The sequence below is a fragment of the Oryctolagus cuniculus genome, chromosome 4, assembly GCF_051225735.1.
Source record: "Oryctolagus cuniculus isolate XC-2025 breed Fujian yellow rabbit chromosome 4, ASM5122573v1, whole genome shotgun sequence".
Taxonomy (NCBI): domain Eukaryota; kingdom Metazoa; phylum Chordata; class Mammalia; order Lagomorpha; family Leporidae; genus Oryctolagus; species Oryctolagus cuniculus.
Window position 1 is genome coordinate 3,876,260 of NC_142870.1, and position 18,213 is coordinate 3,894,472.

Sequence of the window (18,213 nt, forward strand, 5' to 3'; positions counted from 1 at the left end):
GGACCCATATGGGATGCCAGCACTGCAGGCGGCAGATTAACCCACTGGCTGTTGGGGAAGACCAGGGAGGCCTCCCACAGTCGCTGGTGAGCTCAGGAAGCCAGCACGTGTAGCAGGGGCTCCCATCTCTCAAACAAAAGCACAGAGGGCCTGGCTGGTCCTGTGCTGGGCCAGACCACTGGGGCCAAGCCATGCAGAAAAATATAATAATTTCAAAGCACAGATACGCCGTAAGCCAGCTCTCATTTTAAAAGCAGTAGGGGCCGTGCAGAACGCCTGTTTGGGTTTGCAGGCGTCTTCTCCCGCATACCAGTGGATCTGAAATGGAGGCTGGGCAGGCCTGGCGGGAGGGCGGGTAAGGGACCCCAGGGCTGCGGACGGGGGCCTCGCTCCCCAGCTCCCCGGCACGGCGGCTGCAGCTCCGTCACCTGTTCCGAGCCTGAACAAAGACCGGAAGATGCTGCTCCTGCATCTCCTCTCTCCTCGCGAGAAGGCGAGAGGCGCGCTAATGTGTGGTCTGCTCAGTTCACGCCGTGTCCATGTGCAGGTCCCTCGCGCCCCGCCGCATCACCACACACGACAGCTCACGGGACCCCGGCCGAAGACGCCGAGATAACCTGCAGGACGCGCCGGCGGGGCGCCCACGCTGGGCCTGGTTTAAAGCCATCACACGGGAGACCCTTCCTCCCCTCCCCCAGGGGGAGACCAGCTGTCAGGGGGCCGCAGCTGCGCCGTCAGCTCCTGGTGAGTCGGGGGCTTCCCAGGCCTTGAACTTACTGTTTTGGTCCCCTAGAGGTAAACACGCACGTTTTCTGGAGAGTTTTCCCTCACTGGCCTGGAGCTCAGACACGTGCCGCTGGCGGCCAGCTGGCCCAGAGAGAGCGCCCTGGGCCGGGGCCAGAGGAGCAGCACCCAGAGCCCGGAGCGGCTGTTGCAGGATCTCTCTCTCTCCAAAAAAGAAAAGAGAAGAAAAGAGAAGAGAAGAGAAGAAAAGAGAAGAAAAGAGAAGAGAAGAGAAGAGAAGAGAAGAGAAGAGAAGAGAAGAGAAGAGAAGAGAAGAAAAGAGAAGAGAAGAGAAGAGAAGAGAAGAGAAGAGAAGAGAAGAGAAAATACATGAAAGCGGGCTTCAGGAAATTGTAAAAAACAATACCATAGCATTTTTGGGAAAGAAGCAAATAGAATTTCTAGAATTAAAAAAAATAAAATGCAGTAGCAGCCACACCCCCAAAGCTTTGTGAGCCGGTGGGACCGCAGCTTCCACACAGCTGAGTGCAGGCCCAGAGACCTGGAGCGTGAAGTCGGGAGCAGCCGAATGCTGCCGGAGGAGAGGGGGCGAGCGAGGCTGAGGGCACACGGGGCTCCCGGGAGGAGGACTGAGAGCGCTGCTTCCAGAAATTTCCAGGCAACACCGCACCGTGAGTCTCCGGTGGGTGATGAGCACGGAAAGCCGGAAAGCAGAATTCGCTTGGTTGTTAAGAAGCCGAGTGTGTTTTTAAAAATGGCACGGGGCCGGTGCCGCGGCTCACTAGGCTAATCCTCCGCCTGCGGTGCCAGCACCTCAGGTTCTAGTCCCGGTCGGGGCGCCAGATTCTGTCCCGGTTGCCCCTCTTCCAGGCCAGCTCTCTGCTGTGGCCCGGGAGTGCAGTGGAGGATGGCCCAAGTGCTTGGGCCCTGCACCCCATGGGAGACCAGGAGAAGCACCTGGCTCCTGGCTTTGGTTCGGTGCAGCGTGCTGGCCATAGCAGCCATTAGGGGAGTGAACCAACGGAAAAAGGAAGACCTTTCTCTCTGTCTCTCTCTCTCACTGTCTAACTCTGCCTGTCAAAAAAAAAAAAAAAAAAGGAAAGTGATTGACACCTGCTGTAACGCGGGTGAACCTTGAGGACGTGAGGGACACAGGCCACTGGCGAAGGGACAACAGTGACTCCGCTGAGCTGAAGTCTCCGGAGCAGCCAGGTGCAGACGGGAGGGGAGTGGGAGGAGCCCTGGGGAGGAACTGGGCGGTGAGAGCAGAGCAGGGCTCCAGCTTTGCAGGACGGGAACTCTAGAGACCAGAATCAGAACGCACTGAGCCGTGAGCTCAAAGACAGCAAGTACGGACACTTACTTTCTTCTTCTTTTTTAAAGATTTATTTATTTATTTGAAAGTCAGGGTTACATAGAGAGAGGTCTTCCATCCGATGGTTCATTCCCCAGATGGCCGCAACAGCTGGAGCTGTGCTGATCCAAAGCCAGGAGCCAGGAGCTTCCTCCAGGTCTCCCACGCGGGTGCAGGGGCCCAAGGACCCGGGCCGCCTTCTACTGCTTTCCCAGGCCACAGCAGAGAGCTGGATCGGAAGTGGAGCAGCTGGGTCTCAAACTGGCTCCCATATAGGATGCCAGCGCTTCAGGCCAGGGCGTTAACCCACTGCGCCACAGTGCTGGCCCCTGGATATTTATTTTCAAAGATTTATTTTATCTATTTGAGAGGAAGAGACAAAGAGATCTTCCACTGTCTGGTTCACTTCCCAAATGGCTACAGCAGCCAGGGCTGGTCCAGACAGGAGCCAGGAGCTTCCTCCAGGTCTCCTGCACGGGTGCAGGGCCAAAGCACTCGGGCGTCTTCCGCTGCTTTCTAAGGTGCATTAACAGGGAGCTGGATCAGAAGTGGAGCAGCTGGGACTCGAACCAGCTCTCTGATACAGAATGCCGGCAGTGCAAGCGATGGTTTAACCCACTGCATGACAACACCGGCACCAAAGTAGTAGATTTTATGGAATGCGATTTTTTTCTCTCAGTTTTTAAAAAATGAAAGCAAACCTAGAGTAGAGGCCGCAGCCGTCCCATCTGGTGAGCTGACGATGAGAGCGGGGTTCTTGGTGGGCTCCTTGGTTTAAGGTGCTGCTCGGCACTGTGTGGAGGGCGGTTTCTCGGCATTGCCGCACGAGCGGCCCCGTGCTGGCGTGCTGCTCCGGGAGTTAGCAGACCACGGCCGTCCTCCGGTCCCTCTGATGGGGCACACGGCAGGTGGAGGTGAATCGAGGAACAAGGTCACGGCGTGCCCAGGACACATGACAGGAGCGTGTCAGGGACACAGACCGTGGTGGAGGGAGGGTGGACATGGCACTGCCCCGGTGACAGCCCACAGGGGCCCTCGGGTTGCGTGGCTGAAGCCCCGGGCTCTTTGGGAGTGGACAGCTGCCCGGAGTCAGCTGGACTCGATGCCGACTGCCCCAGGATGCTGTCTTTCCGCCAGAGTGACTGACTGTCCTTGGAGCCTGGGCTTGGCCCTGGTGGACCAAGGCCACCGTGACTGCCATGGCCTAAAGCGTGGTAAAAGCCACACGGGTGTTTTGCGTGGACAGGGAGGACCCTGGGACGCCTGCCCCCTACCCCTGGGACTGATTTCTGTGCCAGAGAGGACCTGCAGGCCTGGCACTGTGACCGGCGTTGTCTCGGGAGGAGAGCAAACAGGAGGTGGGACGCTGGCCTGGGATGCACACAGCGGAAGCCTCAGGGCCGTGACGGACGCATGGGACTGTGCCGGCTCGCAGGCTCCGGCCGCACCGACCTTGCAGCCACTTCGTGCGTTAGGGAACACGGTGTCGTTCGTGTCGTCCCCTCGGGGCAAAGTCCGCTCTGCTGCCTGGGCGTCTCGGCTCTGGCCTGAGGTCAGCACGCTGTGGCTCATCCTGCCTCCACTGCCGGACACCTGCCTGCCCCGCTCTGCCTGGCAGTTGGGTGACCTTCACGCCTGTCGGGTCCCTTCCTGATAATTACCCAACCGGCTGGGCTGCTCACCTACCTGGCCCACCCCTGCCCCGCCCTCACCTGGCCCGGCAGCTCTTTGCGCCCTGCCCCAGGGCGTGACCCGGCCACTTCCCCAGTCTGTGCCGCGCCTGCTGTCCTGGAAGCAGTCACCAGAGGCCGGGCAGGCGGGAGCAGCACCTGGAAGATGCGCCCTGTGGCTGCCGGTGAGTGGAACCCCCCGTGGGAGGAGGGGCGGGGGAGCCCCGGGCAGAGGAGGCTCACCCTCACCCCTCGTGGGACCACCATGGGCTCAGAAGGGGGCAAACAGGCTGGGCTTTCTGGGGCTCCCCCTGCCCATCCGCATGTCCCCAGGCACAGTTGGTGAATGTGGCTGGCACCTGGATAGGGGCACCATCCCGGGCCCCACCTGGACCTGGCATCTCCACCCCCAGGTTGGGGAGGGAGGAGGCCCGTGCCTGCCAGGGCGCCCTGCCCGGGGACTCGGGGTCAGCCAGGGGCCACCCCAGTGCCAGGGCACCGTGGACTCTACACACAGCTCCTCTGGCTGCGGTCAGGAGTCCATAGCCCCGTTCCAAGCTGACCAGGAAAGGGTGGGCACAGAAGGGCATCCATTTAGGACCCCTGGGGGCTGAGGGGGTTGGGGGCCGGGGAGTGCCAGCTGCCGAGGAGGGCGGTCCCACGGCGTGCTTTTACGAGGCTGTTTCTGTTTATCCCCCGATTTCCAAATGACGCGACACTGCGGAGACTCGGGAAAACAGCCAAGCAGGAAGGAGAGACCTGTTGTCTGCAGCAGCCGGCTCGGCTCTGCACGCCGCTCTCCTAAAAACGCTGTGATTTGAGGTGGCTTCCGCACGACAGCGCCTGCACGCGTTGTGGGCGCCGGGCTGTGGTCTGGGACGAGCACCCAGCCAGCCCCTTCCGGGCTCCCTGTGGGCTGCAGCTGTCCCTGTCCTTGGGAGTCCTGGGTGCTGGGGTAGCCGCTGCAGCCTCTGTCCCTGGCGCCTTTAACCCTGACCCTGACCCTCACCCTCACCCTCACCCTCACCCTCCCGGTCCCTGCTGGGGCAGGGCGCTGGGTCCTGGCAAGCATGGCGCTCCCAGATGGAAGGTTCCCTCGGCTTCTTTGGCAGGTCCCAGCCCCCTCCCTGGGTCCCGGCCCTTCTGCGGTGAGGGTGTTAGACTGAGCACCGGCCGCGCCCTGCCACACAGGACGCCAGGGCGTTCTAACCTCGCCTTTCCAAATGTGACAAAGCCAGATCTTAGGGCTTTTGGCCTTTCCTGTAAGCTATTTGTATTTCCTGTAAAAACTGCTTGTGAGCTGTTTTTGATAACTTGTGTGGATTATAGGATAAACGGTGGAAACACGCGTATGTGTTTATATAAGGAGACTTCAGAAAGTTCGTGAAAATGGGTTAAGAGATGAGCTTCTCTTGATGCAAAAATCTTGAAAAATTCACCGTGTGCATTTTTCATGAGCTTTTATAAGACCCGTGGTGTGCACGGTGCTTTGCACACCTGCATATAATCGTGTGCGTGTGTGTGTATATATATGATCATACGTGCGTAGATGACAGAGGCGAGTGACGACAGAGTGTCTTAGTTTGTATACGGAAAAGCTGTTTGGGCCAGCACTGTGGCACACTGGCTTAGGCAGCCACCCGCAGTGCCAGCCTCCTGTGTCACAGCACTTCCTCCTGCTCCACTTCCCATCCAGCTCCCTGCTCATGAGCTGGGGAAGGCAGCAGAGGACGGCCCAGGTCCTTGGGCCCCTGCACCCGTGTGGGAGACCAGGCTGGAGTTCCTGGCTCCTGGCTTCGGTCTGGCCCTTGCAGCCATCTGGGGAGTGACCCAGCAGATGAAAGATCTCTTTCTCGCTCTGCCCACCCCTCCTCCCCCCCGGCCCATGGCTGCCTTTCAAATAAATAAAATCAGTCTTTAAAAATAGAACCTTCTGATGTGCACACAATGAGGGGACTACACGGGCGCGTTTCTCAGAACATGCCCCGCTGTAAACCGTGACATGTGACTGGATTTACAGCACCTCCCTTATGGCGCTTTTGTCTTTTATTTATTTGAAAGGACAGAAGGGGGAAGAGAGAGAGAGAAATCTCCCGTTCGCTCCCCAAATGGCCACAACAGCTGGGGCACGGCCAGGCCAGCCAGGAGCATGGAGCTCCACCCGGGTCTCCCACGTGGGTGGCAGGGACTCAGGACTCCAGCCATCGCCATCTGCTGCTTCCCAGGGTGCAATTAGAGGAAGCTGGACTTGAACCCGGGATGCAGGAGCCCCCAGCTGTGGCTCAGCTGCTGGACTGAACGGCCGCCCGCTGACTTGGGTCCCCGCTGTTGTGTGAGAACGTTGTCTCGTTCCTCCTGCGTTGTGTAACTCGGGCATCGTGTGCGCCCTCGTGGCTCAGCCGTGCCTCGCGTGGGCCCCCCACACAAGCTCTGAGACCGCGCCGGCTGGGTGCCTCTCTGGGTGTGTGCACTTGTGGGGCGCTCAGAGCCCTGTTGCTCCAGATGTCCCGAGGGAAAGATCTGGCCGCGTTCCTTGCTGCTTCAGCCTCGTGCCGGGTGTGTCCAGGGAGTGGGGTCAGGGTGAGGCCAGTGCCTGGCCGGGAGACTTGAATTCACGCAGTCGGCAGGCAGGAAGTGATGTCAGCACAGGCGTGTGGCGCCCAGAGAGCCCTTGCCTGGCGTCCTGGGGCTGGGAGGAGACAGAATCCCAGGACCCCCTGCCCCCCAGAGCTGGTTGGTGCCCGTGAGTTTGCTTTCTTCCTGGCTTTGCAGTGAAGGGGCCAGGACCTGCTGAGACCCTGTGGATGTGAGAGTAGGGATCTGGGCAGGGTACATGCACACGCATGCACAGGCATGCACACACGCACATGCACACGCTCACACACGCATACGCATGCACAGGCATGCACACATGCACACACATGCACACACGCACACACATGCACACGCACACACGCATACACAGGCATGCACACACGCACATGCACACGCACACACACGCATGCACACACATGTGCAGGCACACAGAAGCAGCATCTCTGAGAGGAAGCTCCTGCCCTCCTGCCTGTGCCGGAGGCTGGCCGTGGCTCTGACGCTGCTGTGTGGCTGCCGGGCAGCAGGTGCGTGCAGGAAGTTGACCCACGTTCCCTTTATCACCGGACGAGAAGAGGCGGGTCCCGTCTGCAGAGTCCCAGAGGGGATCCTGGGCCTGTGACCTCCTCCCCCAGCCCTGAGGCTGCGGCTCCCCTGCCCACCAGGACAGGCGCCTCGGGGTCCCGGGGGGCGTGGGGCGCCTGTGCAGGTGCAGCAGCAGGGCTGTGTGGAGGAGAGCCGAGGGGGCTGCCTGGGGGCGAGGGTCCCGGGGAGCCCGCAGCGGTCTCCTCTCTCCCTGCAGCTGGTCCGCAGGCTTTGAGGTGCCTTCAGTCCTAGAAACGGCAGTGCAGTGGCCACCCTGCCGCGCGGCTCTCCCACCCCTGTGTACTGTCCCAGCAGTCTGGGGTCTGTAAGATAGGAGGCAGAAAAGTGGTGCTGAGATGGCCACGGGCACCAACCAGCTCTGGGGGGCAGGGGGTCCTGGGAGTCTGTCTCCTCCCAGCCCCAGAACGCCAGGCAAGGGCTCTCTGGGCGCCACACGCCTGTGCCGACATGGAGGTGAAGCGGACACGCGCCATTCTGAGTGCAGAAAGCAGAGCTGCACATGGGTGGGGAAGGCTGTGCTCAGGGGAAGGACGGGACCTGCAGGTGCTGGCAGCGGGGTGTGGCCGAGGCCCGGGGGACACGGTGGGCAGAGGAGCCGGACCCACGCCAGGCTGGGGAGGGGGGTTTGGGATTCAGCAGCTGCTGGGGACGGGGAGGAGGGCGGGAAGGAAGCCGAGGGCTGGTGTGTGGGGCTCTGATTGTCCCCCAGCCTCAGCCACGTGGGCCGGGGAGCTGTCTGTTGGCCAGAGGCGCGCTGAGGCAGCTCAGGGGTCTTGCAGGAGAGCAAAGCCCCGGCGTGCTCTGAAACCCTCTGGGTGTCCAGCATTTCTGGGCCATTTTGCCCCCTTGCCCCCGCTGCCACCCCCTCAGGTGAGAAGTGTGCCCTCCCCCGGCACCCAGCTGCAGACTGGGGGCCACCTGCACCTGCGGCTGACCGGCCGTCCGTCAGGGGGTCCTCCTGAGGAAGCTGGAGACCCGAATCACCGGCAGCCATCACAGCTCGCCCTGGAGGTTATCTGCTACATCCACTCCCGCGGCTGCTGCCGGCCCTCCGCTGCCCACGCTGCCGCAGCCCCGGGGCGGACGGCTCGTCCAGGGGGTCAGGACCTGCGCCCGCAGCGGCCTCTGTCTGTCTCCAGGTGCTTTCAGGGCGCTGCTCCTCGTCTTGGCCTCCGTGTGTGCCTGGTACTCCGGGTACCTGCTGGCAGAGCTCGTCCCAGACGCGCCGCTCTCCAGTGCCGTCTACAGCATCCGGAGCATCGGGGAGAAGCCCGTCCTCAGAGGTGAGTGCCGTGCGCAGCCCCCGCCCTCCCTGCCCCCACTGCTTTGTGCCGAAGAGGGGGAGGAGGGAGATGAAGGTGGCTTGTACACGCACTCGTGGAGTCCCCACTGCAACCCGAGGAGGTGCCAGCGCACGCCCCACGTGAGCCCAGACCTGCAGCCTGACCGTGAGCCGTCCTGGGAGGAGCCCAGTGCCACGTCCCAGAGTCGCTGTAAGGTGCCACGTCCCAGAGTCGCTGTAAGGTGCCACGTCCCAGAGTCGCTGTAAGGTGCCACGTCCCAGAGTCGCTGTAAGGTGCCACGTCCCAGAGTCGCTGTAAGGTGCCACGTCCCAGAGTCGCTGTAAGGTGCCACGTCCCAGAGTCGCTGTAAGGTGCCACGTCCCAGAGTCGCTGTAAGGGCTCTAAGGGGCCGAGCGCCTTTCCAAAGTCACCTGTGAGGTCCTGGAGAGCAGAAAGGTCGGGTGGAGAATGCTGGAGGCAGAGCTGCTCCAGGTCACGGCGCGGGAGCCGTGAGCTCTGCCCTCCTGGCCACAGTGCGGGAGCCGTGAGCTCTGCCCTCCTGGCCACGGCGCGGGAGCCGTGAGCTCTGCCCTCCTGGCCACGGCGCGGGAGCCGTGAGCTCTGCCCTCCTGGCCACGGCGCGGGAGCCGTGAGCTCTGCCCTCCTGGCCACGGCGCGGGAGCCGTGAGCTCTGCGGTCCTGGCCACGGTGCGGGGGCCGTGAGCTCTGCGGTCCTGGCCACGGCGCGGGAGCCGTGAGCTCTGCCCTCCTGGCCACGGCGTGGGAGCCGTGAGCTCTGCAGTCCTGGCCACGGTGCGGGGGCCGTGAGCTCTGCGGTCCTGGCCACGGCGCGGGAGCCGTGAGCTCTGCGCTCCTGGCCACAGCACGGGGGCCGTGAGCTCTGCGGTCCTGGCCACGGCGCGGGAGCCGTGAGCTCTGCGCTCCTGGCCACGGCGCGGGGGCCGTGAGCTCTGCGCTCCTGGCCACGGCGCGGGGGCCGTGAGCTCTGCGCTCCTGGCCACGGCGCGGGGGCCGTGAGCTCTGCGGTCCTGGCCACGGCGCGGGAGCCGTGAGCTCTGCCCTCCTGGCCACAGCACGGGAGCCGTGAGCTCTGCAGTCCTGGCCACGGCGCGGGAGCCATGAGCTCTGCGGTCCTGGCCACAGCACGGGAGCCGTGAGCTCTGCCCTCCTGGCCACGGCGCGGGGGCCGTGAGCTCTGCCCTCCTGGCCACGGCGCGGGAGCCGTGAGCTCTGCCCTCCTGGCCACGGCGCGGGGGCCGTGAGCTCTGCCCTCCTGGCCACGGCGCGGGAGCCGTGAGCTCTGCAGTCCTGGCCACGGCGCGGGAGCCGTGAGCTCTGCAGTCCTGGCCACGGCGCAGGGGCCGTGAGCTCTGCCCTCCTGGCCACGGTGCAGGGGCCGTGAGCTCTGCCCTCCTGGCCACGGCGCAGGGGCCGTGAGCTCTGCCCTCCTGGCCACGGCGCAGGGGCCGTGAGCTCTGCCCTCCTGGCCACGGCGCGGGAGCCGTGAGCTCTGCCCTCCTGGCCACGGCACGGGAGCCGTGAGCTCTGCCCTCCTGGCCACGGCACGGGAGCCGTGAGCTCTGCCCTCCTGGCCACGGCGCAGGGGCCGTGAGCTCTGCAGTCCTGGCCACGGCGCGGGAGCCGTGAGCTCTGCGGTCCTGGCCACAGCGCGGGAGCCGCGAGCTCTGCCCTCCTGGCCACGGCGCAGGGGCCGTGAGCTCTGCCCTCCTGGCCACGGCGCAGGGGCCGTGAGCTCTGCCCTCCTGGCCACGGCGCGGGAGCCGTGAGCTCTGCAGTCCTGGCCACGGCGCGGGAGCCGTGAGCTCTGCCCTCCTGGCCACGGCACGGGAGCCGTGAGCTCTGCCCTCCTGGCCACAGCGCAGGGGCCGTGAGCTCTGCAGTCCTGGCCACGGCGCGGGAGCCGTGAGCTCTGCCCTCCTGGCCACAGCGCAGGGGCCGTGAGCTCTGCCCTCCTGGCCACGGCGCGGGGGCCGTGAGCTCTGCCCTCCTGGCCACAGCGCGGGGGCCGTGAGCTCTGCAGTCCTGGCCACGGCGCGGGAGCCGTGAGCTCTGCAGTCCTGGCCACGGCGCGGGGGCCGTGAGCTCTGCAGTCCTGGCCACGGCACGGGAGCTGTGAGCTCTGCGTTCCTGGCCACGGCGCAGGGGCCGTGAGCTCTGCAGTCCTGGCCATGGCGCGGGAGCCATGAGCTCTGCAGTCCTGGCCACGGCGCGGGGGCCGTGAGCTCTGGAGTCCTGGCCATGGCGCGGGGGCCGTGAGCTCTGCAGTCCTGGCCATGGCGCGGGGGCCATGAGCTCTGCAGTCCTGGCCACGGCGCGGGAGCCGTGAGCTCTGGAGTCCTGGCCATGGCGCGGGGGCCGTGAGCTCTGCAGTCCTGGCCACGGCGCGGGAGCCGTGAGCTCTGCAGTCCTGGCCACGGCGCGGGAGCCGTGAGCTCTGCAGTCCTGGCCACGGCGCGGGAGCCGTGAGCTCTGCCCTCCTGGCCACGGCGCGGGAGCCGTGAGCTCTGCAGTCCTGGCCATGGCGCGGGAGCCATGAGCTCTGCAGTCCTGGCCACGGCGCGGGGGCCGTGAGCTCTGTGTGTGGCGCCTGCCGCCCCCGCTCACTCCCTTCCGTCTGGCTTCCCGGTGCCAGCTGAGTGCAGGACCCAGCCCCGGAGCGCGACGCGGAGAACACACATGGTGTACTTTGTGCACGTGTGTTCCAGTGAGGGGAAAGAAGGTCCAAAACCAGCCGTGCCAGTGCCCTGGAGAGACGGTGGCACAGGGAGCAACGGAGAGACCTCAGCAAAGCGAGGGGGGTGTGCTGCAGGCTTGGGGGAGGCCCCGGGGTCCCGCTCCACCTGCTGGGCTGCCGCAGCAGAAGACACAGGTCAGAGCCCGGCAGGAGCCCCCGCTGGCGTCTCCCGGATGCCTGGGCTGGGATCCCAGGGTCAGAGCCCTGCCGATGGCTCCCAGAGCCTGTTTCTCGCTGAGTCAGAGTTGTGTTTCCGGGACTCAGTTCTGGGAGCGGCTGTGTTATCTCAGAAGAAGTTGTCATTTCTCAAAAGCCCATGAGTTTATTGCGGCAGAGATTGATAAATTCTGCGCACACCGGTACGCGTCACCCTTTATCTCGGAGGCTCTCAGAACTTGCCAGCCAAGCCCTGTGTCAGGAAACAGAGAAACGCTGCGCTGAGAAGGAGTCCATGGCACTGGACCTGTGGAATACACTCCAGGGGGGACAGAGGGAACCAGGCTCAGACAGTCAGCTCAGCTCCAATGGGAGCAGAGGGAACCAGGCTCAGACACTCATCTCCCATGGGGACAGAGGGAACCAGGCTCAGACAGTCAGCTGCAGGGGGGACAGAGGGAACCAGGCTCAGACACTCATCTCCCATGGGGACAGAGGGAACCAGGCTCAGACAGTCAGCTGCAGCAGGGAACAGAGGGAACCAGGCTCAGACAGTCAGCTTCAGTGGGGACAGAGGGAATCAGGCTCAGACAGCTCCAGGGGGGACAGAGGGAACCAGGCTCAGACAGTCAGCTCCGGGGGGACAGAGGGAACCAGGCTCAGACACTCAGCTCCCACGGGGAACAGAGGGAACCAGGCTCAGACACTCAGCTGCAGGGGGGACAGAGGGAACCAGGCTCAGACACTCAGCTTCAGTGGGGACAGAGGGAACCAGGCTCAGACACTCAGCTCCCACGGGGAACAGAGGGAACCAGGCTCAGACACTCAGCTTCAGTGGGGACAGAGGGAACCAGGCTCAGACACTCAGCTCCCACGGGGAACAGAGGGAACCAGGCTCAGACAGTCAGCTCCAGGGGGGACAGAGGGAATCAGGCTCAGACAGCTCCAGGGGGGACAGAGGGAACCAGGCTCAGACAGTCAGCTCTGGGGGGACAGAGGGAACCAGGCTCAGACACTCAGCTCCCACGGGGAACAGAGGGAACCAGGCTCAGACACTCAGCTGCAGGGGGGACAGAGGGAACCAGGCTCAGACAGTCAGCTCCAGGGGGGACAGAGGGAACCAGGCTCAGACAGTCAACTCCAGGGGGGACAGAGGGAACCAGGCTCAGACACTCAGCTCCAGGGGGGACAGAGGGAACCAGGCTCAGACACTCAGCTTCAGTGGGGACAGAGGGAACCAGGTCAACTCCCAGAGGGAACAGAGGGAACTAGGCTCAGACACTCTGCGTACCCTAGGGTGATAGGCTTTGTCCATTTCAACACTTTGCTGCAAATAGAATCGCTGGCATATCTTAGGATAGAAATGAAGTATAAAGATTATAATTTACAAATATTTTTAAAGTATTTAATGATTCAAATTATTTTTTGCAAAATTTCAAATTAAATACCTTTTATAGCCCTCCCCCCATAAAAAGGAGGAGGAGGAAGAGGAGGGGAGGGAGAGGAGGGGGAGAGGAGGGAAAAGAGGGGAAGGGGAAGGAGTTCCTAGGAATTGGCTTCTGGCTGCATGGTTCTTTGCATGGTTCTCATTTGCATGGTTCTCATTTGCATGGTTCTCATTTGCATGGGAGTTTGCACTGACTTTGCTGTGACCTGCTCACTGCCGGTCCATGGCTCAGTGCCGTGGTGGGGGGCAGGGAGACCCCACTGGCTTCCTGCCTCTTGTGTTTGATCCACGTTCACTCAGCGTGGTCTACCCTGCACACAGGACCTCAGGAACCAGCGAGCAGCTCCTGAACAGGGTGACCGGCTTCCGGCCAGGTGGGGCCAGGCACCCCTGCCGTGTTCTCTGTATGCCTGGGGTCCTGTGCCTCGTAGGAAACATAGAGGTGGCGGGAGACATGTGGCAGGGGGCCCCGGCTCCTGCTGGCTTGGACGCTGCACCCTGGGGTGGCGCGTGGCACTTGGGGGCTCTGCTGGCTTGGAGCTGGGCTGGGCGTGGTGGTGACTAGTTAGTGCTGACGGGAACGCACGCTCCCAGGGCCACACGGGTGGGCAGCACAGCGTATGTGGTGCTGGTGCTGCTGCCGTGACCGGCGGGCAGGGGACACCGGGAGACGGCCTCCCCCAGCCACAGGTTTCCCTCCTGCTCCCAGCCCCTGCACCCCTCTGTGTGGCCCCGCCCAGGGCTCCTGTCGCTGTGTAGCTGGGAAGTTTTGGATCCAGTGCAAGGGTGGAGACGTGGCCTCTGCTCTCAGCACTGGGCCTAGAAGTTCTGTTCCTGGTTGCTCGGGCGGCGTGGCACCGATGCCGGGAAGCCTTTGTGTAAGTCCGCAGTCCATGGGCAGCGCCTGTCCATTGGGACAAACAGGCCGAGGCGTGAGGTCAGCGGTTGTGCAGAGAAATCAGCCGTCGAAGGAGGAAGCTGGAGGATGGTGACTCAGCGGTGTGGTGGGAAGAGACAGAAGCGCAGAGTCCAGGCTGTCAGGGCCTAGCGGGGAGTCCCCAGGGGCCCCGCGGGGTCCCCATGGCACAGATGAGCCCCGGGGCGAGGACGTGAGGGCACCGCCAGGTGACTGTGCCGATGGCCGCAGGCCACGCCCCCATGATGGCCTCCTGGCTAGGGTGTGTGTGTGTGTGTGTGTGTGTGTTAAAGATTTATTTTTACTTGAGAGTCAGAGTTACACATAGAGAGGAGAGGCAGAGAGAGAGAGAGAGAATGAGAGAGAGAGAGAGAGAATGAGAGAGAGAGAGAGAGAGGTCTTCAACCTACAGGTTCACTCTCCAATTGACTGCAGTGGCTGGAGCCAGGAGCCAGGAGCTTCCTCCGGGTCTCCCATGTGGGTGCAGGGGTCCAAGGACCTGGGCCATCTTCCACTGCTTTCCCAGGGCACAGCAGAGAGCTGGATCGGAAGAGGAGCAGCCGGGATCCAACCGGCACCATATGGGGTGTTGGCACTGCCGGCGGCGGCTTTACCCGCTACGCCACAGCGCTGGCCCTCGGCTAGGTTTTGAACACCTCGGGAAAGGAGATGGCAAAGGGAGACGGAGACGGAGCCCGAGCTCAGCAGAGACAGGGGCCGCACTGGAGCAAAGGGGGCGACGGCCTGTTCTTGCGAGGGGACGGCGCCCGGGCACGCGGGCCGGGCTTTCCTGTGGAGAAGGCAGAACCTGCCACCGCGGGGAGTGGGGCGCTTTCAGAAGCCACTGGGACCTTTGACTTACCTGTTCAGCCAGCTGTTTTACAAGGAGTCTGGGGGAGGTGGAGGGAGCTTGGGGAGGGGTCTCTGTTGAGGGGGGAGAGGGGAGGGTGACTCTTGCCAGCTCTGTCGTCCTTTACTCCCCGGAAGACCCTGAGCGGGAGGAGGAGCCGCAGCCTGGGGTCCGGCATGGGTGTGTGTGGTCAGTGCTGGGGGGGGGCAGTGGGCGGTGGCCCCGGGATTTGTCCACCTTTAACCTTGGGCATCCACACTTCACGCAGCCTCTGGGACTGGAACAGGTGCGGCTGATGAACACATTGTCCCTGGAGGGAAGGCCATGGAGGCCGTGGAGGCCGTGGGGTTCTTGTCTTCACGCAAGAAAGAATCCAGGCGTGAGACAGAGAGTGGAGTGATGAGGCTTTACTGGGGACGGGCATCGGTCAGGACGGAAGGGACAGAGAGCGCCCAGCCGCTGGGGCTGGGGGGAGCGAGGTCACGTGGCTGAGTGGAGGGACACACCTGGGCAGCCAGGCGGGGGTCAGCACAGAGCAGAGGGCCGAGCGCCGTCCAGTGGGACACCCTGGGTTTTTAAGGGCGTCTGTTTACTCCCTCCCCCTATCCTCCAGGACAAAGGATGGGGCGTCCTGGCAGAAGGGTTTTTGGGTGAAAATATGAAAAATTCCTTTCCATGTTTCCCTGAGGTTGTCAGACAGGGGAAGCCGAGGGGCTTCTCTCGGGTGCCCGCCTTAGAGGAAAGATGTATCAGGCCAGGGGGAAGGGGCGGGGCCTCCCGGCAGGTTCTCAGGGTCTGGGGTGGACTTTGAAACTCAGTTCCCGGATGCAGACGCCGGCCTGCTGCTGCTGTCGGCTCCCTTAGGCCCGTCTCTCACACAGGCTAATCCTAACTTTCCACCTGCAACCTTAGAGCCCGGGGCCTGCCTTCCCGCGTCTCTGAGGCTGCGGCCCCATCGGGGGCTCCCTCCAGCCCCGCCGGGCTGGGGCAGGCGGCAGGGGGCCCCACGCTGTGTCTGTCTGCCTCTAAACTGCGCCTGTTTATACGTGGTGGGTTATGTTGCACTCCTTTTGATCTTCCAAATCCGCTTCAGGCCTAGAAATCCTGGCTACTGCTTTGCTGGGCTTCTGCGGGGCACCCCCAACCCCCGCCCTCCTGGCCTGGCTGCAGCCCCTCAGCCAGACACAGACACGGAGGGAGGGCCAGAGACGCCCCACGCCCCCCCCCCCCAGGACAGGCGGGCTGGGGGACTCGGCGGGGCCGTGCGGGGGCCGCTGTGTGGGCGGCTGTGAGGGCTGAGCCTGTGTCAGGGAAGCTGGGGGAGCCCTGCAGGGTGGGAGGGGAGGAGGAGCAGAGGGCGGGGCTTCCTGCCCTGGGCTTCCATCCTGAGGGCCCTGTGGAGTGATGGGGTGACGCCGTCCCCGCAGTGAGGCCGTGGCAGGAGGAAGACGTGGTCGATGGCTGATCCTGCAGGGTCTGAGTGGCTGTCGCCGCAGGAGTGAACCAGGGGCCGGCGCTGTGGCGTAGTGGGCTAAGCCGTCGCCTGTGGCACCAGCATCCCATACGGGCGCTGGTTCGAGTCCCGGCTGCTCCTCTTCTAATCTAGCTCTCTGCTATGGCCTGGGAAAGCAGTAGAAGATGGCCCAAGTGCTTGGGCCCCTGCACCCACGTGGGGGACCTGGAAGAAGCTCCTGGCCCCTGGCTTTGGATAGGCTCAGCTCCGGCCATTGCAGCCATCTGGGGAGTGAACAGTGAATAGAAGACCCCTCTCTGTCTCTCTCTCCGTCTGTAACTCTGCCTCTCAAAGAAATAAATGAATCTGTTTGAAAAAGTGAAGGAGACGCCTGCTGCAGAAGTGAAGGAGGCACTGTTCCCCGGTGCCCGCGGAGCCAGCAGCTGGTAGAGGGTGGGCTGCAGGGGCCGGCTCTGGAGGCACAGCACGGCCAGTCTCCCCCCGCATGCCCTCCTGTGCCCGTGACACCGCCTGCTGTGCCGAGAGCGTGGCCGCCCAGGTCCCTGTCATCCTTGGCTCCGCCAAAGCCGACACTTCCACTAGGTCTGGCGAGACAGAGGCAGCCGGCAGCTCCTGGGGGAGGAGCGTGAGGCAGGCGGCCGCAGCCGTGGGCAAACCCAAGTCTCCAGTTGGAGTCCTGGCACGTGGCCACGGCGGCGTCCCCCGTGGGAGCGGTGTGGCTGCTCTGCGAGACTTGCGGCGCTGCTTCGGGGGCGCAGAAGCCGGAAAGCAGGGGCCACGCAGCCTTGGCTTCCCAAGGTCTCCAGCTGTCGGGTGCGCGTCGGGTCGTGGTAGAAGCATTGGGAATCTGGAGTCAGAACTCTGGTCACCTGCACCACCCTGGCCCCGCCTTTCTGACCGTCCCCCCCACCCCGACAAAGGCATCACCCGGGTCTGGGACCGTGCAGTGGGCGGAGTCGGCGCTTCGCCGTCTCTGCCACCTCTCCGGTCCCAGAGGCATCTCCTGGAAGTAGTTATCACGGACCGGCAGAGGTTGTGTCTTGACATCAACTCTGTTAACCTTGTTATATCATTTCTTAGAGTCTTTGACAAACAAATAAAAATATTTTATTTGTAAAAAAAAAAAAGAAAAGAAAAGAAACCAGCGGTTTCTGCATGCCTTCTGGTCTTTTCCTTTTATGAGCTGGACTTCGGTCTCATTTAGCACACGGCCATCGGGAATGGCCGAGATGCCGTCAGCGGGCCGGCGGACAGCTGTGTGCCCGTGTTTGCCCGGCACGCGCTTCCCGGATGGCGTCCCTCGCCCCACGTGTGTCTCGTGACGTCCACACATGCCCAGCCCTCGGCAGGAATCTTTCTCCTCACTGAAAGGGGTGACCGGATCCCGGCTCCGAGTCAGCGGGTTCTGGGGCCACCTGACCTCGTGGGGGGAAGCTCAGGGCTCGGTGGGTCTGGGGCAGGTGCTGCGAACCTGTGTTTGTTTTGTTTTAAACTTGGCTCCGTCACATCGGATAACCATCGAGCTGCACGCCCTGCTGTTTCTTCCCATCTAAGACCTGAGACCTGCATCCAGTTCTGAGCCCCGTCCTGCACCCCGACCCAGCCTCGGTGGCTGCCCTGTCCCTTGTCGGGGCCACCACCTCGGGAGACTGCCCCCGGCAGTTGCTGAGTCCAGTGTGCACGGTCTCGTACGTGGCGCTGTGGGGACCCCAAGCCCTGAGTTTGCTGTAGACACAGGCGTTGTGAGAGAAGGGCTCAGGGGCCACGCGCCCGGCTGCTGGCCAAGGGCGGTCACAGAGGCCCCCAGGAGATGGTGGCGCTGATGTCGGGGTAGCAGGGCTCGGCCCCGGGAATGCCGTGGTGAACCGTGGGCGCGTTCCGGGAGGCTGAGGCGAGGGGAAGCCTCTGAAAGCATGGAGGGGAGAAGGTTCTGGAAGTTCCTGGGATCCGGTCCCTGGGCCTTGTGACCCAGCGGGGTTGGCGTCAGCTCCCTGGGGGAGGGGCTCCTGCCGGGCGGGTGACTTGTCTGAGCTGCCACAGGTTTAGAGGATGTGAAAGATACGCGTGGTGACAGGGCTCTCCCCGGGGACAGGCCCGAGCCCGGACAGGGCACGTGCCCCTCGCTGCTTTCCTGCTGGGGTTTAGTCTGGGCCTGGCGAGAACCCTGCTGCCTTGGAGCTGGGGTGTCCCTGAGAGTGTCACCTTTGGGTGCTTGGGGAGGGCATCCAGGAAGTGCACCTAGGAGCTGGGTGTGCGCAGAAGCCAGGTCTGCCCAGTACACAACAGACGCTGTTGCCACTCCCGATTCTCGGGAAAAGGGAGGAGGCTCGGGAGGGCGCCCAGGG

General features: G+C 63.3%; 1 protein-coding gene across 1 annotated transcript in view; it reads left to right on the top strand.

Annotated features, from left to right (window-relative positions):
* The first annotated feature begins 3,265 nt into the window (after positions 1-3,265).
* The window catches only part of FAM3B (FAM3 metabolism regulating signaling molecule B), a 49,349-nt gene continuing 34,401 nt past the window's right edge, over positions 3,266-18,213 (top strand). The window contains exons 1-2 of the mRNA XM_070073140.2: positions 3,266-3,953; positions 8,106-8,249. Of these exons, the coding sequence (XP_069929241.1) occupies positions 3,935-3,953; positions 8,106-8,249 (163 nt within the window). The 5' untranslated portion in view covers positions 3,266-3,934. The remainder of the gene's footprint in view (positions 3,954-8,105; positions 8,250-18,213) is intronic.